Source organism: Nothoprocta perdicaria, unplaced genomic scaffold (genome assembly GCF_003342845.1).
Source record: "Nothoprocta perdicaria isolate Ctin4 unplaced genomic scaffold, notPer1 scaffold_116, whole genome shotgun sequence".
NCBI lineage: Eukaryota > Metazoa > Chordata > Aves > Tinamiformes > Tinamidae > Nothoprocta > Nothoprocta perdicaria.
Window position 1 is genome coordinate 1,815,172 of NW_020454272.1, and position 25,860 is coordinate 1,841,031.

Here is a 25,860-nt window from a genome sequence, read left to right on the forward strand (position 1 = left end):
GTCCTACTCCGATGTTTACCCTCGGTCGTACTCCGATGTTTACCCTCGGTGCTACTCCCGACGTTTACCCTCGGTGCTACTCCGATGTTTACCCTCAGTGCTACTCCCGATGTTTACCCTCGGTCCTACTCCGATGTTTACCCTCAGTCCTACTCTGATGTTTACCTTCAGTCATAGTTTGATGTTTACCCTCGGTCCTACTCCGATATTTACCCTCGGTCATACTCCGATGTTTACCCTCAGTCATAGTTTGATGTTTACCCTCGGTCCTACTCCGATATTTACCCTCGGTCATACTCCGATGTTTACCCTTGGTGCTACTCCCGACGTTTACCCTCGGTCCTACTCCGATGTTTACCCTCAGTGATACTCCAATGTTTACCGTCAGTCCTACTCTGATGTTTATCCTCAGTCCTACTCCCGATGTTTACCCTCGGTCCTACTTTCGATGTTTACCCTCGGCACTACTCCGATGTTTAACCTCAGTGCTACTCCAATGTTTACCTCACCCTCAGAGATTTTGTGTTTATCCGAAGTCCTTAAAATAATCCGATCTTTCTCTGCTTGAAACTGCAAAACAAATTCACTCTCTCACACACCAAGTTGAGTATCTCAAGCATCTGCTGGGAAACTGTCTATTCTGCAACCCAAAGCATTATCGGCATAGCAGGAAATAGTGTTTCTGGTATCTCAGTAGACTCGTGAGTTATACCAGAGAAACCTTCATAGCAGGGAAAGCTGCTAGTTCAAACTCCCTAGTGCATAGTTTCCAATATCCTTCACTTTTATTTCCTTCATTGCTTATCTCTACAAAAATAAYACACTTCATATTTTTCTTTTAGAAAGCTTTCCTCTTTAATTATTTTTGTTTGATTTCAGCATATGCTGTCCTGTCCTGTGATGACATACAGGTTAATGTGCTTTTTTTCTTGGAGATGCATGTCAGAATTTCAGTGCTGCAAAATTTCTAGTCGTTCAGAAAGGTTTCTGTTTCAGCYGTTCTTTATACTGATTATGCAGATAAATTCTTCTCTTATAAAGAAGTATGCAAATTCTTCTCATACAAAGAAGTATGCAAAGGCTGGCTGTGAGCTACATCCAGGTTATTATCACAAGGGCTGGAAGGTTTCCAGTTGTGCTAGTTGACAAATTGACTCCGTGGGGAAAGTGAAGAGAAAGTCAGACTGTGCTGTGTCTTGTGACAGTTCCCTTGTCTTGTGTGAGCAACTCTAGTAGAATTTCTAAGGATTTAAATGGATAAAGGAGGCAGATCTTTTCTTTGTTATTGCTGCCTATCCTATGATTGAAATCTGTTCCTTCTAAGTCTACAAATACCTTGGTAGATTTTCCTAGGTCAGGGTTGGATGCAGCCCCAGTGACAGCGAGGAGCTGCAGGCTCTTCCTGTCATGTTGCATAACCAGCACATGAAGTTTCTGTGCTGTCTTGCCCCTCACTTCAGTAAACTCACCTCTAGCGTCGTACAGAAGGCCAGGCCTTGTAAAAATGGAAAGCTCAGCTCCTGGATGCTAATGATGTCTTAGCATTTTCACAAAAATAGGAGAAGTGAATAAACAGACTCACAGAAAAAAAAAAAACTTTAAAAATGCAGGAGAAATTTAGTATCTGTGAAAAATGGTTTCAAATCTATTATATGTTCAAAGACTTTGATGACAAGCACAACTTAAAGATGAGCTGAAGTAGGTAAGGTTATTAGCTGTAGCAGTGCTGCTAAAGCTGGTTGGGATCCAGCAAAGCTGGAGAGTGTTATCTGAAACTGAAAGATCATCATATAAAATGTTAAGTCAAGGTTAAATATCATGCAATTTCAATACTGAGAATCATAGCTAGATTAGGTAATATGTGACTCAAAAACTGCTAAACTTGAGATGCAATATATCATCCTAAAACTGCAAATTTGCAGAGAATTTTTTTCCTGTTAATCTAGTCTAGTCTATGGTATCTGCTGTTAATGTTATTTATCTAATTTGGATGTGAAGTTGTTTTTTTTAATTGCTGTGGCTAATTCCCTAGTGACCTTGTAAACAAAGTRTTTCAATCAAAAATGCAAGATAGGTTGTTGATCCTGTCATTTTATTYCTGAAAAGCAAGAAAAGGAGTTCTTCAATCTTGGAATCTTACGTGATCTTTTTATCCACACAAAGCAATAATAACAGTCTCTAGGTACTGTAAAAGACAGGTACTAAAAGGGAATGACCTCTTCCCTATGTTCATGACTGATAGGAGAAGAACAATCCATTTAAATAGCAGCACGGGTGCAGGATGCATATTAGGAAGAAAACTTTCTCCTGCCAATGACAGTGAAGAATAGGTTGCCTGCAGAGGCTGTTAAACCTGCAGAATAGGAGATTATTTTTTTTTTTAAAAAAGACTTCTTAAACTAGGCTGTATCTCCCGTCGAAGGGTGAAAGGGAGATTGCAGACTGCTTCCCAAGGCTGGGGAATAGTTAATAGCCTTTAATTTCTRGATGCTATTCAGCGTCTCCACAGTGGGAGGATGAATTTTTATACCTGCAGCCATTAGTTAGAAATGGGACCAAGGTGCCACAAGCAATTAGTCTGCAAAATTACAACTGCCTGTCRCTTACTTGGGGGAATTACAGAGAAGCAAGAGCATCAGGAGAATGATGCACAAAAAAAAATGAGTCCAGAAGTCAGCTGAGTTTGCAAACCATGTGAGGAAGACTGGAAAAGTCATATTTCTGTCAAGAATGACAGAGAGGTATATTGGATCCTGCCTTGGTCAGGAGGCAGGCTCATCAAGGGACCTTCTGAGSTCCCTTTGGGGTTTTACATATGAGATGTAGGGTTGAACACACAGTAGAGATYTGAACCTCAGCAAAGGTATTTTCTTCTACTCACACTGACTTCTTCACCATCCTCTTTGCTCTGGGGTAGCTGCAGCCCTGAGCATGGGACATTGCCATGGGGCCAGGGCTGAACACTGGGGCCACAGTTAGAAGTAGCTCCTTGGGAGCTCCCGTCTCCTGACTTTTCRTCAGGTTGGATGTAATTCAGCGTCCTAAAGATTTAAGCCATTTATTCATGCCCAGCTCTGAGGGTTGTGCAGATCTGCACATGCCAGCTTTGCAGATGTGAAAACGTGTTCACCTAAAAATAGTCAAACGATTCCAGGCTCATTTATTCACTTTCTTTTGAGTGACATTAGTTATTTGAGATTCTCTGCTACTGATTGCTCTACAGCTCTATACGGCTTCTAAGTTGGCGCTTTGTGTAGTATGTCAAAAATGTGCTTCATTATAATAAGAACTTTTCAGAGGCCATAGTAATCCAGAAGGTAATCATTTAAAGCACTTAAAAGAAGCTGAGGAGATAGCTAACATATGTTTTATTGTGACAGGTGATTACTTACTTGACATGAGAGATATATTATGTATCCTAAATCTCTCTGTGGGTTACTGATGRGAAAAGATCATTGCACCAATATGCATCAGGAGATCTTAAATTTAATATAGTATATACCTACACCAGAAATAAAAAGTACAATTGTTGATAATAATGCATTACACTCCAGGACTTCGTTTGACTTAACTATGGTTTGAATGTATATTTTTATTTTTGTTTTTAGTAGCTAAGGATGTCAACATTTTTTTCGATGAGTTAGAAGGTGTGAACAGCCCTTCCAAAGATGATGACTCTCTGCTTCACCATGGTAACTTGACCTGTACTTCTGATGATGCCAGCAGGTTGGAAGTGGTGGGAGAGGTAAGAACATGCAGAATTATTACTCTAATAATTAAACATGCCCACTATAGAAGGGAGTGCCTACTATGCAATCTGATTGAAAATCTCATTCTCTAGAGAACTGTCCTGGGGACTGTTTTTCCATTCTAAGAATATAATGCTGAAAGATGAAACATTTCAGTTTAAAACAAGGTCTTATTTACCTTATGCACCACCCCAGGAATCTGTGCAGCCTTTGTTGTCTACTTGTTTCCTGAAGCAGCAAAGTCAAGTTTCACATATTCTGAAAAATAATGGAATATTTTTTGTTGTATTATTCTTGGAGGATGAGGGAGGAGGAGAAATTACCATGACTCACTTGCAGGAGGCTTAGGGTGTCAGATATGGGACACACTTTTTAGTGAAGAACAGAAGCAACTTGACTGTGCATGATGATGATTTGAAGAATATGTCAAGCAAGGAAGGAATCAGTGCACATCACAAATTCCATTGTAACTTGTGGCTCAAGTCAGCCAAAATATCATATACTCAAGTATGAAGAAAGAAAGAAATCTGGTACTTTAAACTTTTTTCTAACTTCTGTACAACTCACAGATGTTGGGTGCTCTTTGCTCAGAAAGCAAATAGATGAGAGACCAGACCAGACTCCGGTCCTGAGGCTTCCTTTCATCCTATCTTGGGAATGTGGCTGCATCCAGACTATATACGAGAGAGGTCCTATGTTACCTCCAGATCACTAAAGGACAGTTTGGTGTAAGCCGATGATTGACACAAGTCAAAACTCACAGCGACCATGCTAGATTAGCAAATATGAAAGACYGTCAGATACTGCGGAAGTCTCTGCCCTAGATTACTAATACAAATATGGCTTAGATGCCATAATTGCAGCTATGTGTTTTACAGGAGCTAGAGGCTTTTTGGTACAAGTTGTTTTGTGAAACACTGTTGAGGACAGAGTGAGAGATTTTCCCTGGGCTAGAAATTCAGCCCACAGAGAGCTGCACTCCTGCAATGTTTAAACAGATAATTAAAAGCAAAAAATCAGGCCACTCAGCGATATGTTTGACCTTGCTCACAATTTCAACTTTCCCCTTTCTCATCACTCTTCCCCAAATTCCCACTTCATTTTCCTAAGGGCCTCTGCCTGCTTGCATTATAAGAGGGTTAACATGACATGATAACCCAGTGCAGCATTTASTAATCTTGTACCATATGGTCTCTAACAAATTGAGGGGAATGAAAGGTACGTGATCTTTGCATGTTAAAGGAGAAAAATGAGCAGAAGAATGGTAAGAATGATAAGGGACAAGAGAAAACAGCATATGCTGCTGTCAGTTTAACAGCGCTGCAATTCTTGCTTTCCCTTTTACGCATTCTTTGTACCAGACCTTGTTGTTTTTCAAAGGAAAGTGTCTGAGGAATTTTCCTTTCTGAACATTTTCWTAATCATAGATGAGAAAAATGGCAATATAGGTTATGTGCATTTATATAAGAAAAAGAAGCATTAGGAAAAAAAAAGAAAGTCTTAATGGGAATTGAGGGATGTTGGAACCTTTAAAAAATCTTCTTTATAAAAACAGATTTCAAAGTGCTTGACCCCTGGTTGATTCTGAAGGAAAAAGATAAGCTGTTTACATGTAGTTATATGGTTTGCATTGATATGCAGTGATGGAGTGATCTCTGAAGCTCTAGACTTCCCTTCAGTTTAGTAATGGAGCTCTACCTTGAGCAGCTAAGAGAGCCTGAAGATCCCTTCTAGCATCATCAGGACTGGGACAGAGAAAGCCTCTCTGAATGTACTGATGTGTTTTTGCTTTAGTTCTAAAGGTAACATTGCAGTTATCTAATACAATGTGGTTTCTGAATTAGTTTGTAAAATGCAGCTATAATCAAAAAAATTTACATGAAAATTCCAAGGGTTTCTTGGTTTTAACCGACGAGTCAAATACTGCTTCTTTCAATTGTTGTGCATATTCAACCAGATCTCAAAGCTACGTTGCATCCCTAGTCTCTGTATGACTGCCTCTGGAGAAAATTTTATGGATGGAGCTTTATCAACAGTCCTGTCACAGGTGCAGGGCCATTCGGTTTGCCTTTTGGTCAAAGGTGTGGCTTGATTTGCTTTATGTTTTATTAAGGCACAGCTAAGTTCCAAGCAAATTAGAAATCACATTTCATGTTCATAGATCAAAATACTTTTTACATATGCCAATATAATAATGAGACAGGCACTTTAAAATCTAAAACTGGAGATGTGTTATCACCAAAATCTGGCAGGTTTAACTCCAGTGGAGTTTCACTTTGTGAGAACCAGAGTACCAGCAGACAAGAGGCAAAAACGAAACATGATTTAGGAGCTGCTCTTTAGGGCCACTTCAATTCTGTGTGTCATTCTGTTGAACATTAAATCAGCCTTTTGTGTCCAAGGATGGGAGAAAGGAGGAGCTGGGACAAAGTTAATCTTTTGTTTAAATTAGCCTACATGGCCCATTACAGGCCACAGGCCATAAGCCATTAGGTAAAAGCTAATGTAGACAGTTCTGAAATTAAAATGATAACGATCAGTCATATAAACTAGTTCAGCTTAAAACTCTGTTGATGGTATTTGGGGACAGTGCTATTAATTCTGCATATAATCGAGTTTGTTTTAACAATCTCTTTTATAAATTGGAATTTGCATTAAAGCTTATGCCAGAATAAACTTATTCAAATTGCAAAACAAGAATTCTGGTGTTCCTTATGGCTTCTGTGATAGTCCGTKCAATTTCAACTCAATTTTCTTAAACATATTTATTAAAATACAAGCCAGATGCTTATTTTTTTCCACAAAATCTCTGTCTTCTTCAGTCCCCATTTGGAGAAGAAATAATCTCAGGTTTCCTGGATAACTACAAATCTTGTAGTCTAGATGATTTTGTTGTTAGAAAGGCTTTACATAATTAAATATATTGTAGTGTCAAGAGGAATATGCTGGACTCAAGATATATAAAAAATACAGCCTTTCCAAAACCATTATCTAGTTGGTCAAAAGGTTACTAAGAGAAGTGACACAGAAAATATGGACATGGATAATATTCTTTGATTATAACTGTGCCTTAAAAATAGGATGATTCTGGATTCTTCTTTTTCCACATGGATTATCACTATTTGTGATGCAAGAACTAATCTTCACACCATTTGTGAAGTCATGTACAAGAGATATTGTAAATACAAGTAGACAGAAGCAAAAGGAAAAGATCAACTCTAAAATTCAAAACTACTGGAATGAAGAAAAAAACATAATCTSTTCTTTTAAATAAGTGAATATTGCAGTCCTTTTTGATTAAAAAAAATTCTCTCTAGAAAGACTTGTAGGTAGTTTTGAATATCCTTGATTTCCCTAACTGCATTTCTGTTTGAATTTTCCATGTAAATTCTTTATAGCTATTACAGCTTTGAAACTGCTGGTTCTGGGTAGTGAAACACTTGGGGTAAGCCTTTAGTTTGAAGTCCTACCAGAGTGTATATGTGTATGAGTCAGGAACCTATGAAAGCTCCCAACAGTGAATTCAGAGGATATGAAATCTAGTGCATTGCTGCCAAACAGAATCCTGATTGTACAGCCTTAGCTATAAARCTGCAGAGATGGCAGTAAGTGCTGAATTTCTTGCTGAAGTTAAGTCTTTCCTGTTCTGTAGATTTCTCCTAGCATTCTTTTTTAGCTAAAGGAATAGATATGTGACATTCRTAACTGGAAACTTTGCCACCAAAAACTGTAGTCAGGATTGGTTTTATTTATCTTTTTGGATCAGTGCAGAAAAAGTGAATTTTGAAGTCACAGTAGAGAGAAACACAGGAAATGTTGGGAAATTGTCAGGGGGTTTCAAAATGGGAGCAAAGGCATAATAATAAATAAAATTTCACTAGAATAGTGAAATCCTGGAATGTTATGGTTAATGTGAAAGTCCAGCTGCTCCTATTTCTAGAAGCTGCGGAGCCATCTTGTGTGTGTGTGTGTGTGTATTGTGCTACCTTGCTCTATCCTGACAATTTTTCTAAGTCCAGACTCAGCTTGTCAAGCCAGACAGGTTAATTAGCTTCCCATAACAGAGGGGAACAGAATGAGTTTCTTCCTGGAGCATGTCCAGGAGGCCTTGCWAGTCTTGATTTGACATACTATCGTCCTCAGATGACCAGGTCTTCCAAGTGCAGATGAGGTCCAAGCAGCCTTTCTGAAAAAAAAAAACAAGCGACAGTACTGGAGTGAGGAAATTATTGCAAGTTCACTAGAAAGCAGTTGTCCCAGGAGGTTGCATTTATAGGTGAAGAGGTGCTATGGGTCAAATAACAGCTGAATCTTATAGGTAATTTTTAACATAAGGTACTTTTTAACACATCCACTGAGAAGTCAGTGCAGGGCAAACCAATTTCCTTTGAGGAAAAGATGAAACATTCAGAGACAAAGGGCATTTTTTTTTTTTTTCCCTGTGAAGTCCCTGCTCCATAGGAGGAAAGTTACATTCCTTGTGATACATGCCAGATGGGTCAGTGGTAGTATTTTAGATCAGATCAAGAGTGAATGTTTCAGGTGAAGCTGTCCCCCTACCCCTACTTCCCATTCTTTGGTTTGCATTACTGAGCAGTTCCAGATCTCAAAACCTGTCTTCCTTTTGGATGAAAATAAACTGTCAGATTTCAACCGATAATGAGCAGAGAATCTCCTGGACTAGACCAGAGCTGCCTAAAGTAAAACCTCAAGCCTGGACAAGTGTGGACATCTGGTCCTTGGTACTGATTGTTTTGCTCTACAGATCCTTTCCTGTGATGCTGCCTTCCTTACCAAAAGAGATAGAGCCAGTCTGTGACCTGGCACCTACCAAATGGAAAGAATGGCTGAGCTCTGCCTTATAAATTTAGGGACTACTGCACCCTTCTTTTATTTAAGTACCCTCTTTTTCTTTTTCTTTTTCTTTTTCTTTTTCTTTTTCTTTTTCTTTTTCTTTTTCTTTTTCTTTTTCTTTTTCTTTTTCTTTTTCTTTTTCTTTNCTTTTTCTTTTTCTTTTTCTTTTTCTTTTTCTTTTTCTTTTTCTTTTTCTTTTTCTTTTTCTTTTTCTTTTTCTTTTTCTTTTTCTTTTTTTTTTCTCCCTGTTTTCTTAACATATATACTTTCTAGAAGAAAAAAAAAGGGGGGAAGAGAAACGTGCTTCCAGAGCTGTTTTCATATTTAATGCTTTCTGAAAAACACTTCTCATATCCTGATAATATCATTTGTCAGCATGATATCAGTACAAATATAAAAGGTCTGTTACTGCTGTTTCCTAAGGGCTTGAATCTTTTTTCTAGCCTTCTTTTTCAGCTCCAAGACTGTTCCTACTATATCAAATCTGCATTAAACTGTGTCAGAAGTTAGGCACTGCAGTAAAACAGTCCTAGAATAATTCCCCTCTCTGCCTGCAATAAACTGTACCCAGGGAATGGGCACTGGGGATGCTCTCATTTGTTCTCTGTTTAAACAGAGATGCTTGCTGGGATTCCAGACAGCAGCTTACACTAAACTTCCTGACTGGAATTTGTTGTTCTTGTTGTTCTGTAAGAATTATTTTTCTTATTATTATTATGGCAACTGTGTTCACTTTTTGTCATTTAAATTAAGCAGTTCTTCTAAGAAGGAAGTATTTTGAAAGTTCCCTATTCTTCCTCCCTGTGAAAGGCAAAGTGTTCGTTTTTCAGGTATTTGGTTATGCATTAAAGAACAAGATTATTTCTGGCAGGAATGATTCAGCAAGTCATGTACGAGAATGAAGAGGAATTCTCTTCATTCCTTCTCCTCAGTTTGGAGGTGAACTGATCTCAAGGGCTCTGAAGGCCCTAGCTGCTCTACTGCTTGCAAGGAGTTCAGTTTGTTTCCACATACCATTCATTGTACATGTCTTGTAAGAACAGCTCTAGCCCATCAGCAATTTTAACTTGTATAAAAGCAAAAACTTGACCCCTGGGAAGGACTTGCTTTATATAGTGGTAGTGATAAAATGAGAATAGGTTCTGTGGAGAATTTCACCTCATGAATTTCTAAAAGACAATAGCAATCTAGTCTTTTTTAGCTCAGGAGAGGGATCTGCTTGACCTCTTATTAGCAGTGAAATCAGCTTGCCTCGCTCTGCCAGAGCAAAGGCTTGAACAGTCACATTCTCTGCTGAAAATAGCCAGGAAGCAATGCTTATTGCCTTTATATGCTACTAGATGAAACAAAACAAAACAAAACAAAACAAAACAAAACAAAACAAAACAAAAAAATAGGAATTATTTTCAAATAAATCTGACGGGCTCCCTCAGTTGTTTTATAAGACTATAATATTTTGTAGTTAAATTGATAAAGTATGTTGAGGTAGGAGCAAGACATTCGAACTCTTTTCTGTGTCCTTTGAGGAAGGGGCACCCTTAACCACAAAGCAAAGGGAATCTCTGCACCATGTTTTGCATTTATCTCCACAGTAAATATTGAGCTGTCATTTCCTCTCCACATGTAAAATGATGTTCTACCATCTTGAGTCCTTACTTATAAGTTTACATTTCAGTATAACACTATTCTCAGGTTTATTTTATAGGTAGGAAGCTATTCCTAAATTTCTGGTGGGTTGTAGGGGAGGAAGGTTTTCTCACATAAAATATTCTCTCATTTTCCAATCCARTGTGGCAGAACATCTACCAAAGTGACCTCCTGATTTTGAACTGACGAGAGCTGCACTCCTTTCAGAAGACCTCAGAAACATTTCTATTTAAAGCGCCTAAAAATCTGAGCAGCTTGTTTTGATCTTTACAGTTGAGCAATGCTGAAGATTGCAGAGGCAGATCAGGATGCTGCAATTACTAAAGCACACTGACATTACTGAAATATTTGACTTTCTCTTGACAGGAAGCACCTGATAAAAACAAAACCAACGGACTATACTTTAGAGATGGGAAATGTCGAATCGACTACATTCTGGTGTATAGAAAATCCAATCCACAAAYAGAAAAGAGGGAAGTATTTGAGAGGAATATCAGAGCAGAAGGACTGCAAATGGAGAAAGAGGTACGAGAAGTTACTTGAAAAATGCTTCTGACGTTTTAAAGATGGATGCATAGATTTAGAGTGTTGCTTTCTCTGCAACTCGATTGCTTTGTTGTAGTAGTGAGGGAAAAAGAACTTCTAAGCATTCCTAAATATAGACTGCTTATTGCCAGAGCGGTGAGAAATCTGAGCATAAATAAAAATCAGCCACATGGGTTGAAGGCCAAACAGGCCATTACAGTAATCTGCTTCACCCTTCTGCACAAGTAGGCCATCGAATTTTGTCCACTGAGTTATACAAAGGAGAAAATAAGTGCTGGTTTGGGATGGCCTAAATTCTACTGAGTGCAATCCACATTTTTGCACCTATGCTTCCTTTTAGTTACCTGCTCCACCCTGGGCTGTGGCTCTTGGTACTTACTCCAAACACCTATCAAGATGTATACCCGCCACCTTGGGCACAGGGGCTCCCTTGGCATTTTGGTAGTATGAAGGCAATGTAAATGTCTACCGTGCTGGGTTATTCCTGAACATTTAAATAATTAGGCAATGCATACAACAGTTTTATTCTCTCTAATATAAAGGAAATGTTTCCTTTCTTCATCTTTTTTATCTTTTTTTGTTGAATGAATGAATGAATGAATAAGTAGTGGTGAACGTATGTTAATAGACATTGGTGGCTTTCATCAATCATTTACCATGAACTATTCCTTCAGGCAATCTGGAAATGTCAGTTTTGATGTGATACTTGATAGGTTTTTTTACTGGCAGTTGTTGTTCATTTATTGCCTTTTCTGAAAACMTGCCTATGTCTGTATGCATATTAATTCAAGATCAAACAGGGTGAGTTCAGGGTGATAATTCAGCTTCACATGCTAGGAATCTAGCTTCTATCAGGAGAAATGCTGGAAAAGCATTTTAGGTGAGTCTGAAATGTGAGCAGTGTAGAAAACAAACACAGGCTGTGTCCTCCCTATTACTATATTTCACTAACAGTTTCAAACCCATGTTTTCCTCTTTAGTATTTTTGCAGATTTTTTTTTCATTTATTATGGTGCTAAGCTTAACAGTGAAAGCTACAAAATCCCTTTATATAGTATTATGAAACCTAATATAATATTCTGCGTAGAAAACATTGATCCTTTAAGTGCTTATTATAGACTCTTCTTGTGACTATACATTGTTCTCCTTCCCAATTACACATAATTTACTGTCTAGGCTGCAAGAGTGTTCTGCCCATTTGATCATTCATTTCAGTTTCTGTTATACTGCTGACATACAGTTTTATTTTTTACTAATCTTATTTGGCCCTTACGTGACTTCTTGCCATTATTAGTAATTGTAGATTTTCTAAACTCAGAATGATATGAGGTTTTGTTACATTACTCAAGCTAATGCTTTCAAAATCTAGAGTAGCAATCTTCTCCTAATACATGACTTTGACCTAAAATTAAACACAAACAGGTATATTTTATGATCACTTCAGTTTCAAAATTGAATTATAATCCTGAAGGAAATAAGCACATCCTTAGTGCCCCCAGCAGAGTAGCAACTAATTGTTGTGATTCGCTAGTACCGAGCTTACTTCTTATGACTGCTGCTGCTCCACTTGGTGAGACTTTTAGGTCAAGACAGTTTTCTAATTGTTCTTCTTATATAATATATTGCTTCCACAGGGAACTGTTTACTCCTACATAATGGAAAAGAACCATTCTCTCGCTCTGACCTCTGAACTTAAACAGGGGCAACAAATTATAACTGCTAGAATCTTCACTTTCCATAAATTTTGTGTGTTTGCTGGTGCATTCCCCTTTGACTACTGACTGTTCATATATTAGCATTTAGTTGTGCTTGTCTTACCTTTTTAAAGTGAATCCAAGGGCAAAGAGGAAAACTCTAAGCGCTAGTCACACTACAGTTCTGCAACCTTCTTTCTCAGTAATGCTGCAGTGAGAAAATCACGTACCACAGTGACTCCCCCACAGCTGTAACACAGCAAAAACACCCAGGAGCTTGAGGATGCAGGGAGAAAACATGTTTACTCAGGGGCCTGGAATGAAAAAGTGAATATGAAATGGATTTATCGATGTTGAGATGACTTCAGCTGTAATGTCAAGATCATATAGCCGACAAAGGTCTATGTTTCTGATTGTGAAAAAAAGCTGCTAAATGTTTTGCAGATATTACTCAGTGAATTCATGCTTACGTTCTTTATCTGTTTGCCATACTGCTGTCTAAGTTCTGCTAGTTTTTCTTTGGTCTGGATATCCAATAGTAGCRAAAAGGAATCCTAGACGAGGAATAGAACCTAAATTAATGATGATGTTGGAAACGGGTCCCACTCCAACATGGATCACATCCATATGACCATGTGCACAGAAGCTCTAGGTAAGTAATGCAAAATACAGGGCATACCAGGGAAGTAGACTGGATTCTCGGGAAGTAGACTGGATTCTCTTCTCAGCCAGATAGATACAACATTTCCTGCATCAATTTGAACTATTTAATGTAATGTCACAATGAAGTAGATAGCCATAATATCTTGAATCCAGGATTCTTGCTTACTCCTCCTGTTGTTTTTATTTTTTAATAATCTGAAACAGATTTGTATATTAGATAAAATAGAAGGAGAAGCCTTCAAAAGAAGCAAGTTTTTGTAGAGATAAGGGAGCTATAAGAATGCCTGTTTGCAGCATTGGTACTGTCTGTAAACACACTATGGCACTCTTGCCTGGCAAATCTGGCTGGCAAATGGTTAACAGAGAAATGATAATGCTGTCTATTATATCTTTTCTTTATATCTATCTATCTATCTATCTATCTATCTATCTATCTATATGCATATACATATATATATATCTATGAGAATATTTCTCGTAACTACCCTATTCCAATGTAACTCTGAGACTAGGTTCAGCTCATTGACTCTCAGAGATAAAGTGTATCACTTCCTCTGGGACCATAAAATCCCAGTGTGACATTTTTCTGGAAAGTCTGTTTTTCAGTGAGAACAAAAAGTCAGAATTACATTGAGTACATGGACTTTTCACAAGAATAAAGACTTAAAAGTTCAGCCACCTGCCCAAAATCTAGCAAAATTCCCTTATCCTRAACTATTCTTGCAGCTTTAACTGATATAGTCTAGTCCCTGTCCTAATGACCAGGCAAAATTAAGTTACTCTGAATGGTAACTTAACTGTGCTGATACATGGATGCACACAGTATTACAAACAGCTTTAAGTACACCAGTTCAAATTTTACTGCATTAAAAGATCATGTGTATAGACAGACTGCATGAAGCAGCAAATACTTATTTTTTCCACCACATCCTGGTTAAATTGCAGCATAATGCAATAAATATGAAAGTCAGRGGCAAGAGAGTACACAAACGCACATGCACCCAAAAATACCCTTGGATTTAAAATTCTTAAAAAAGAAAATTATCTTAAATTTGGCATAATACTGTGCATCCCAAGTGAATCTGCGGTTAGGTAGGACCTGGTCGTATTGCCCTTCAGAAGAGATTACATTGCTTTGAGTTTGGCATAATCTATAATTCTTCTTTCCGTGGCTGTGCTAAACTATTCTATATAGAATGTAGTTTTTCTAATGATTGTGTTCCAAACTTTTAGTCTATATTTTTAATTGATTTGATGCAGGATTTGTTTTAAGAGATATTCTACATACCTGTAGAAGCTGTCAGATAGAAATATAATAATGAGAAAATACTCATAKAAATAACGTAGTACTGAGACCCCACATTTTACATAATTACTTCAATATAGATGAAATGAACTGTTTTAAACAATAGCTTTCCTTGCTGTCCTAAAGRGGAAGTCTTCTCATAGTCTGTGGATGTAAAATGTGTTTCAGGAGCTAGTTTCAAACATTTTATTAAAAAAAAAAAATCGATATATTTGGGCTTTCAGCTGCAAGCTGATCTTCATTTCTTCCAAACGAAAGAAGTTATTAGTTTAGYGTACTGGTCCAGTTTTCACAAATAATCTAAATTGTGTGCTGTCTGTGCCACACAGCCAATTAAAAATTTAAATGTTGCCACTGTAAGTGTCAAACTGTCACCAGGGCATCCCTAATTGCATTCTTTCCCTGCAGCTGACATTTCTGGGACAATATCCGGCAGCTGATATGGAGCTGCTGGATACAATGAGCAGTAGAAATATACAATAGGGGCTTTCCGGAAAGAAAACAAAAAGGCCTCCCAAAAAGCTCAGTATAAGTTTCAGTTTTGTTATGTGAACAAATATTTGCTGGTAGCCTTAGTCTGAGACTGAAAGCTATATTTTGAGGTCTTTTTCAAATTAAAGAATGCTATTATTCCATGACTTTTCAAGTTTCAAAGCAGGAGTAGGTTGATTCATGGAGAGACAGTAAGAGTTCTATAAAGCAATTTCTCTTAATGTGGCTGCAACTTTGTTCTAATGGGACAGGACTTTGGAGGCTAGAAATATGTATTTAGTAAGAGGCATATATTTAGCAGCAACCTGAAACCTGGCTTAAAATGATGAATGTTCAGGGAAATTATAGATGACAGAAAGAGCACACAGTGTAGTATCATCTCAGTGATTCTGAACTTGTCTCTGAGTGTAAAACCAGATAAAATTATGAGAATGTCAAAGTGATGTGAAGAAATAAGGAATGGGTACAAAACAAACAACAATTTTAAAGACTGAAACTTTAAATACAGAAACAGATGATGTGCAAATAAGGCATTACAATGCTTATTTCTTTCTGCCAGAAATGACTTTTATTTTATTTTAAGCATTGCAATGCCAAAAGAGTTATGTTGGAGTGAGCTGCTTTTTTTTCTGACTTGTGCGTCATGACTGGATTTGTTAAGTGCTGTTACATAAGCTTTATTGCTGATTCTGATTCATGGGCAGAAAAGAAGTTGACTTCCAGACCCCAAGTGGCATTTGCAGAGCTGAGTGAGAAAAGGTGCTTTATAAACTTAGCTTATGTAGTGTGGCCCACTGAGAAGTACRCTAAGAGTCTCAGTGGCTTTGGAGAGCCTCTAAATTTCTCTTTCAATTATAACTTTTTCTTACTCACTTACTGGAAGAACAACAATTTCTTCTTCATTTATTGCTGATAGAGATGWTCATTTGATCATCCAGGTGTACAGYTGATATGAGAGTGTTCAACCTGCAGCCCAGTAACTTCTTTCTGAAGGATGTTTCAGGAGCAGACTGTGGTTTGGGGGATCTTCTCCTGGGGCACTCCTTATCCCAGCTGCATTTTCTCTTTGGCCTTCATGTCCTCCTTGTCATGTTGACCTTACTCTGCACGTATTGAAATCCCCATCCACTAGAAAAAAAAAGCATGGTTAAAAGAAATATTCTGTCACCGAAAGTGCAGCTGCTCATCTATTGACCTTTTTTTTTTTACAAAAAGGAAGGAAGCTCCTGCATGCATGCACTGAGTGACATGTATACAATACATGCTCGGCTGCTGGGGAGCACCAGGACWACTGGCTGTTATGGTCTTCTGGACTGCACAGATGTGGTGGGACAAGTCACATGAATGTCATTTGCAGAGAACTGTCTTGACTTGAAGACAAGCTGTATTTTTCTGGAGATAGAAAAGTAAGGGGCAGCTGACCTAATGAGTCTTTTGATGCTGTTTTGTTTCTCATCTTTCTTTTCTCTTCTACAGTAATGTGTGACTCCTTTAATTGCAGAAGGGCATACTGCTGGCTGCCCCCTTACCATTTAAGCCAACAACTCAATTCAAGTCGTTAGCTCTCAAATAGTCAAGAGATCTACCTTTTATATGTGAATGCATTTTAAATCACAGTTTTACATGTATTACTGTTGATGGAGAAACTCCTTTCCTATAGTTACTCTCATCATCTCCAGTGATCAAATATGCACACATGCACTCAAAGGTACTCAGGGTGAAAACCAGAATATCACTATCGATATTGAAATCTCTCTCTMTATATATATATGTCTTCACTATAGTGAAAAATACTGTGCAGGTGATCTCCTGTCTTGACATCTGGAGACAACTCTTATTTCTYGTTAAAGCAGCAGCAAGTAAAACACTAATACATGGGCACAGCAGTTGTGAATCTTTCCTCCTGTTTGCATAGCTGGCAGCAGAGCAGTATGAGGCCTTTGGTCTTTGGTCCTCTTGGTCTTTGGAGAAGATTGAGTGCAGTCCAGTTTAACGCTGGATATGTTAAAGTACTACTATGGTTTATATTAAGCATTCAGTAGCTTTTCTGCACTCTACTAGTTATTTTGGTCACACCTTTCTGAGCCAATATGTAAATATCTAGAACTAATGAACTTAGAGTACAAATTATGCAGCCTGCAGGAGCTGCTGTTTCATGAGCRTGAGAATATGCCATTATTAGCAGAAGCAGCTTCTTATTTAATGTCTAAGCACTGTGCCTGATTGCAGCTACAAATCACAGATTGAGACATTGAAGCGATAGAGACTGTGCCTGCAAAATTGCAAATGCAGCAAGGGAAGCGGGCTGAAATGTAAACCTACCATATGCATTGCGAGTGAAAGTGCTTCCATCTATTTAATTTAAAACATAAGGCGGTTCATTTCATCCAYGCTTAGCCAGAGCAAATTACAGACAGACTGGCTTCCCAAACAAAGATTTATTGTTAGTTATTTATATGATAGAAGTAGCAAATGGAGTCTCTTTTCAGCAATATTCTACAGAAAAAAATAAAAAGATATGAGTAGAATGAAGAGCAGTAAAACTGAAAAACGTGATTCTGTTATTTCTTTTGTGATATGCAAAATTTCTGCTGTTTTTAATGACTGGAAGATTTGGGGACTGGAAGGTCTTTTATCTTTATTTCTAATATATTTTGTTAAGCTTCTCCTTTTATGTGAGCATAAAAATGTCATGTTTTGAAAAATTACCATTGTAAAGCACTAATAAGGGTGCATTTGCATACTTCTTTATATGAGGTAAAAGTATATAGTCTTCCTCACTAAACCTTTCATATTTCTATGTCTACAGGCCTTCCAAATGTAGAAAATAGCAAGCTTTAGAGATGGGTTTAAAAATGAAATTATTTAGAAATTTACTTCTATATTCCTATATTTACTCCTATATTCAGATGGATGTTGCAGACCATCCATTTAATTTTAATGTATTCTTTGCACATTTGTAGTTTAATTGGCTTGGTTTCAGAAGAATAAACTGTTTTTTGAAATAAGTATATCAGTAAGTTCATTTGCTTGACTGTTATTGCTAAATTCTGATGTTTTTCCCAACTATTAACATTCTTCTCTCTTTTTTTTCCAATCTTTTAGAAGTCTTTTTAATCATTCTAATAAAACCTCTTGCCTAAGTCATTCCCTTTTAAAGGGCCGCCTAAATGAGACACTCGTAGCATTGTTATGATTCTCTCACTGTGGAAATCTCAATTTCTAAACCTCAATTAAAAAAACCTTCTGTAATGTAATTTTTCATTTCTTAAAAATAGAAGATGTAATGGAGTTCATAGCAGATGTAATGGAATCATTTAGGAGATAAATATTTGGGCATATTGACAAGTATCATTTTTTCTGCTGGTTAGTATGTGACTGCTGTTAGTATGTGAAATGACTATCAATTCATGGCTATCCATTTCAATTTGATGGTTTGAAGAGGATTTAGTACTTCTTAAATTATTCTTCTTGAGTGTACAGATTAGAGCCAAAAGCCCCTTCACCAACTATTTTCAAGCATGATCCTGTGGGTTGTATGCAGTTTAGGATTATGCACATTATTTTGTCTAGGGAATGAAAACCGTTAAAAATGCCATTTTTTTCTCCCCCCCTTTTTTTTACAATCTATTTTGTTAGAAAAGAATATCTAAAATTCCCTTGGAAACTGGAAGAATCACATTGAAGATATTTTATTTGCTTTATGTGCACATCCACCTCTTCTGACTAGGTATTCAATTCGCGTCTCTAAATTTGCTAACAAATCTCATAGTGCTCTTGCCTCATCCAGAGGACTGKCTCTTTCCCTGCCTTTCAGTGAAATTGTAGGTTAATCTGAGTTGGAAGAGAACTTGGTAGATCTGTAGTCCAACCTGCAGTTCGAAAGAGAGTCAGTGATGAGATCAAGACTAGGGTACTTAGAACTTCTGTGTACCTTTTTTTCAGGTGGTTACACTTAACTGATTTTTAAATCTATTTATTTACCTCTCCATTCCCTAAAGGAACTCAACTATTTTTTGTGTTTATTTTAAATGACAGGCAGCTCTTACCACCAATTCTAATACAGTTTATTGCAGTATTAAAATCTCTGTATCTCTGTATCTCTGTATCTCTGTATCTCTATTATTATTGATAATCTATAATTTTGCTACACTGTTGATATACTCGGTATATCCTATACCATGTATACTTGGTACACATCTTAAAACAGAAACCTTTCTTTCACTACCTTCTGTGGTAGGGACTTCTGTGTTTATGCCCTTTATAAGATAATAATCAGATCTGTGATTTCATTTTGTGGAGAATAGGAAGATGCTCAGGCCTTCCTATAGCCATAGAAATACTGTTTTGGAGATCATCTTTAGGGAGCAGAACTGTCGCCAACACTTCTTCTCCATGTGTATGCCAATGCAGACTGCAGCCTGGCCCTCCGTCACTAGAATTCTGTAGTTTGTACAAGGAGTGCTGCTGCTTCCAGAAAAAGTAGTTGTCTGACACAGGATCAGATGAAACAAATGTCAAAAAAACATCCATTGGGTAGATGCTGGCTGTGTCATGTAAAGGGTCCAGGGTCAACAACCCAATGCAGGTTCATGGATTTTACCATTAACMTCAAAACTTTACAGGAGAGAAGAGTTCAAATTAAAAAATGCAGAAAGTACTGAACAAAAATTTAGAAGTCTCTTAGAGTGMAGATGACACTGGAGAGAGGGTTTGTTATTTACTAGTCTGGATTTCCCTGTATTTCCTCTGCAAGCAAAATGGATAAGGTGGCGAATGTGGAAGAGTTCTGAYACGTTCTCAATCTCTTGTGTCCCAAGCAGCCCGGCAGTGAACTAGAGCACTCGTTGAGGTAAAGCTGTAGGAAGTGATGTGTCTAAGTCGCTGCAGAAGTGGTAGGGATAGGTGATGAAAAAGTTAACATTGGTCCAGGGGAAACAGGRTRCAATATCCCAAAAGAGGAAAGAGCCATCTTATTTACTGTGRCTGTCTGCAATGTAGGTATCTGCCTCTGAGCCTTCCTGAGGAGGAGCAAGCCCTTCTGGGCAGCAACTCATCTCATTTTAAGGTCTAAAATAGAACAAATGAACTGTACCATGAAAGTGCCTGTTCCTCTCCACTGCAGACAGCTAAACATAGTAGCCCTGAGTGCCACCTTTGATGCCTGCCYCTTGGGCTGCTTCCCAGACTCAGTGTGTTTAAAGGCATGATAGATTCTCTGTTTTGATGCCAATAGAACACCCTTCAAGTATCCAATGGGGCAAACTAGGCTAATTGTATGGCACACATCATACTCATAATCTAGTATYGCCATCTGCTTTGTTCTTCCCCAGTCCAAGTGATACCTCCAACSGTAATGAATAGATCTCTGGATTGCAGGGTAAACCCAGTCCTAGTGGTGTGTAAAGCAAACAGAACTATGATAACATGATAACAATTGTAAATTGATATACATATGATAACAATTGTAAAATAAAACAATTATAAAATTTCAAGACCTCCAGTCTTCTGCRGATTTTCCATTCTCTACCATATTCTATTCCTTGTTTCTTTTTGACTGTGACTTGATAACTGCTTGCCATGTCATTACATTTCCATCTTGGTCTACTTTTTAGCTGTGTTATGAAACAAAGTAGAATCAATGTGTCTTTATAATTTGTTGTGCCAGCATAAAAACACTATTTAAAATTATATTAGAAAGATAATCACACTGGAGGTTTGGGGAAGAGAGAAAGGTGATAATCAGAAAGCATTAAGAGGAAGTCACTGRCAATGTGTGGCACTTAGCTCTTTATTACAGCATCACAGCAGACAGGTAACAAAAGACCTGTTCGCCTCATATAACTTTCCATATAAAAATCTGAGCATAAAATCCATGCCCATACAAGGCCTTACTACTTTGAAGCAAACCTTTTGTATATATGAGGAATGATTTAACAGGAGGAAGTGATGGAGAATGGGAATGAGGATCCATTTCCAAATCTTCTGTCTACAAGATATCCCTCATAGCAGTTCCTGAGGACCTACTGAGCATCCACACATCACTACTGCAGAGTAAGAAAGTGTCATTTCCATTTCACTGGTGAGGAAAAGCTACACAGAGAAAACTCACAGAAGTAATGATACATTGCATTTGTATGACACATCATACACATAAACTGCACTAGTACAGAGTGGAGCATTAAGATTCTGAAGGGTTGCCCCAGACTGTGACCCCTGCCTTCTTTTCCTAGATACACTGAGCTGAATAAATTGATGCTTCTTTTCAGCAATTCACTATAACACGTGACAGAAGAGCCAGGCTGCAATGGCAAATCTGTGTTAGCAGTAGATTTGGGAGTAAACCAGCAAATTTGCTAGGAAATGYTACTGCCAAAAGTAGTAATTAGTACAGATTGGATTTGGCAAATAACTTTAGAGGAGGAAAAATGGAAACTCCTTTTCAAGTTGTGAAAAAAATCACTTAAATAGATTCAAAATCAAATATCTGACTTTGATTTTGAAATGCCATTTTAGTTGAAAAGAAAGCTTTAGCTTTAAAAACAGAAAGCAGAATATATCTTTTAAAGTAATTATATAATCCATAAATTTTGTGCAGACTACAATAGCTAAAATTGAAATTGTTGATTTATTTGCCTGATTTTTTAGAAATCTGGTTCAATTACTTCACTTTCATAATTTATTCAGTTTGGCTTTGAAAAAATATGCATTTCCCACTTACACATGATCACAGCTGATCACTGAATTGTTCATGTAGRAATAACTCTGCCTAGCTAGCAATTGTCTTTATTTGCTCATTCTGTTGTTAATTTATTTCATGGCTTATTTGTCACCTGGAAGGCATTAAAGATAATTTCCATCAGATATTGCTTAACATAAAAGAAAATTAGATTTCCTAAGCCCTTTATTAGAATCTAGATGCAGAACTGTAACGACAAGCCAGGTTCGCTGCACATACATTTTACTTCTTGGCTACAGGAAACTAAAATTAGAGCAACATTCTGGGACACAGTACCAGGACTGCACTAAATACTAMCTACTAATACTGGTCAAAATACCCTCAAATTATCTCAGAAGGAAATTGGATGGATTTGGAGAAACTTATGATTTAAATAGCRTTTAAATACCATTTTCACATGGATCATCTTTGATTCTTACAGCCCATATCCCAACTCAGGGAATCCAGACTGGTGTCAGACAAGATGTGGGGCTCCATTTTAATGATAGGCGAGAACAGGATACTCTGCCTTGTTCTTGCCAGGTTCACCTGAAGTTCCTGAAACTTGAAAATTACTGAAAACCTGAAGTTACTGAAATCTGAAGGAAGCATGAAACAAACCCAAAAGCAAAGAATTAGGTACTAGAAGTAAATAAGGAAATGCAGAAAACTGCACTTTGGGTAATGCTTAACACTTGAAGCTCTTCCCACCTGAGCCATGGCCTCAGCCATGTGGAGGGAAGGAGGCAAGGGCTGTCCATCTCACYTTCCTCCTCGGTGCGCCCAGGCCTGACTTGCCCTCTGCAGTATTTTGACATTATGTCTTGGTCTTGTCTTTTTCCCAAGGTTGAATCTCCCATCTGCCTTCAAACATTTCCATAGCACTGTTCTAGATCTTTTGCCCTAGCACATCAGGGATTTCTGTCAAATATACGACTGATGTTGCAGGTCTCAGCCCTGTTTGTTATTTTTCTGACCCCTCCCTCTCCTTTGTTTGCAATTTTCTTTGTATTTCTCATGCCAGCACAATTAGTTATTAACTCAGCCCTGATAGCCTTTTTGGACTTCCTGACTTCCTGTCCCAGTTATTTCCATGGAATAATTTGCTGTGCTTAGAGCCACTCTTTTGTACCCGAAATTTTGACAAGGAAGCGACACTCTCATTTCCTTTCTGAATTGCTGTTTCCTTTTGCTGGCACTCAGTTCATGCTGTGCTTGATTTTCCTAGTGCACTGCCTCCAAAAAGCTAGAAGCCTCTCCTGCCAAACCACTCTCGTGTTTCGGTATTGTTCAACTGGATTATTTTTTTTCTTTTTGTTGTATCTGATGTAAATCACCTTTGCTACAGTTCAATCCTGTTATTTTTGCCATATTCGGAGGGGAAAATGAGAGGAAAAATCCCTTCTTATTCACAACTACCTGTTTTGTATTTTAGGAACATTTTTGCCTGTCTGCTTAGCATTTTCTTCTATATTTTCCTTCCTTCATTCCCTCCTTCCTACCCCACCATACATGGGTTGAAACTACAGCACAGTCTGAAAGTGGAGGACAAGACTAACTGTGGTCATGCAAGGGAACCCAGAGAGACAAAAGCGACATTGACTGGGGCCTGGAGACAAGCAGAAGAGAAATGAGTTTCTGCACTGTGAAACAAATGTCTGGGAGAGAGAGGCTGATCAGTTGAGTGTGTGCGTGAAGGAGAAAGGTGCAGTGGGAGCTGCTTTGAAACCTTTTGCTGCTAAAATCGGTATTTTCTAAATTTTCTTTCCTCTCTGAGAAGCAATATGACCATTCCAGACAGTACAGCAATGATTATTTTAGGAGGGAAGCTCACCAGCTGTGTGTGACTGCARTAAGAGCAACGCACTTGCACACCTTACAGTAGCTAACAGCCAGAATGCAGACAGGTATGTGTCACACACGTTTTAATGTCATTTCTTTCCCAACTGATTCACTAAAATGTTCTGATATTTGAAAGAGGTTGTCCCTGAGGGKGTGTGTGTTTGCACAGCAGAAGTAAATGTAGCAGCTGGATAAAGTTGCAACAGATTTTGAAAAGTACTTAATTTCTGCACTACACTTCTCAGACATGCTAGGTGCCATTTTTTTGGAGATCTGACAGAATCTGCAGTTTAAAAACAACTTTAATTTGCAAAATGGTGATTTGTTGAGAAAACATTCTGCAGCTTGGATATCTTTTCATTGCCTTGTGGTGTAACACTAAGGGAATTCTTCCTCTTTTCCMATATTCACTGACTCCAAAGTGCTTTGCTACTAAATACATTCTTTCAACAAAAAGATTAATTTCTAAGTTATAGAGTCCTTGATGTCTGGGCTGTATTGATTTTTGGCAGAGATCATCTAGTGGAATTAAAATTTTCTTGTCAGGAGATCTTTGCCATAGAAGAAAAAATCTAATGATAGACATTTACATTTACATAACAATAGACATACACATTTACAAAGTGTATAGAAAAACTGGGATTGTTCAGTGGAGTGCARTTTTTACCTGATTTTCTCCTCGCTTTCTACTTCTACACTTGTGGATATAAGAGAAGGAAACAGAYCATCATCACTTTAAGTTTACCAATAATAATAGTTGTAGAGACACAATAGGTGTTAAATAAGAATTTAACTTCTATTCTGAAGTTTTACACCAAACAAAAGTATCAGAATACTATCATGGAGCTAAAAAAACACTTTTGTGATTGCGTTTTAGACAGTGATGTCTCCACTGCAGTCCTTAAATATCCAGCCCCAAAATCTCACTTTCCTCGCTGAGGATTTCCTTTCTTATTAGCTCACATATAAGACTTAGGTCTGGCAGAGTTTTGATGCCACAGTTAATGACTGTACCAACTCCAATCCATACTCTGTTGATAAGATATAGGCATCATCAAAGCAGTTGGTCTAAATATTTAGAATTGAAATCAAAACCCAAYTCTTAAACTTTGTTTGGAAAAGTGGATCAGTGTTCAGATGTTCAGTATACTTTAAAAGTGAAAAATACAGCTTTTTATAAGATGTATTAGTAAATGAAAATATGCGTTGCTTTAAGATTTCTGTCATATTTACAGGCATATTTACAGGCAAGAAAGGAAAGTTCTCCTTCATTGCAGTTTCCATGGTGCAAGTGAATTTCATGTGGGGATTCTTTGCCGGTGTTTGTATCAATGGAGGCCTTAGTTTCACATGTCATAGTGATCTTAAATTTCAATATTAGGTGGACATATTTAGGATAAGTTCCATTACTTTGGAGCATTTGCTATCAGATCAAAACTAGCATTGCTTCCTATTATGTTGATGTTTGCCCTCAGGAAAATAAAAGTTTTCTAAGTTTCCTATAAATCCTCTCGTTAAAATCTTCATGGAGAAGCACTGAACTAACAGAGCAAATCAGGTTTGTTCTCTATCACATTTATTTGAACCATTAAAATACCAAGCTCCATCTGGTGCTACTTTGTGTCTCTGTATCATACATATTTTCATCCAGCATGTCACCCGGCACAGTTTGGCCTGATTAACAGTGGAGCTAATGTTTAGATGTCTGTTTTATCATTACATGGTACCATGAATGGATGCTGCTTTATTACAAAAAATTAGAAGAGTCAAAAGAAATTCATAAGTTGCCCAGAAGATATTCAAGGTGCAGCAATACACTATAGTTGTCCCTACTTTGGGCAGGGGATTGAACTAGATGATTTCTAGAAGTCTCTGCTAACCTCAGCTACTCTAAGACAGCATAATTCTCTGATAAGCAACCTAGTTCTTCTAGGGTTTTTTTAATGAAAAAACTGTAATTAATCTGCTTGAATATTTTATGTATTCAGTTGTTAAATTTGTGAGATTAACCATTGGACAAAAGATAAATCGCCTTTTTCTGTGCCAAAGCAATGCTTCTCCAATAAGCCTCTAAAAGCCAATATGAATATTTAATAGACAATTCAGGAAAATTTAAGTGTTTTCTACTTCAAAAATGAATAATGAGGCATAAATATGTTGTGGGAAAATATTGCTTTTATATTTTACACTTAGGATAAATCACAAGGGAAGTTGCCTGACAAAATGTACTTTGTACTTTTCAGAGTCCATGATGCTAAAAGTAACATATTCTCTTAAGTCAGCCTTTTTTTTGGCTCATTCCACAGTCAAAAGGGAACATTTTCCCTTTTGCTATAGGCTATCACTGTA

At 37.5% G+C, this 25,860-nt stretch overlaps 1 protein-coding gene across 2 annotated transcripts in view; it reads left to right on the forward strand.

Annotated features, from left to right (window-relative positions):
- Positions 1-25,860, forward strand: part of ANO4 (anoctamin 4) — a 160,850-nt gene that overhangs the window by 72,336 nt on the left and 62,654 nt on the right. For both annotated transcript variants that reach the window (XM_026053523.1, XM_026053522.1), the window contains 2 exons: positions 3,609-3,745; positions 10,617-10,775. In XM_026053523.1, coding sequence (XP_025909308.1) covers positions 3,609-3,745; positions 10,617-10,775 — 296 coding nt within the window. The remainder of the gene's footprint in view (positions 1-3,608; positions 3,746-10,616; positions 10,776-25,860) is intronic.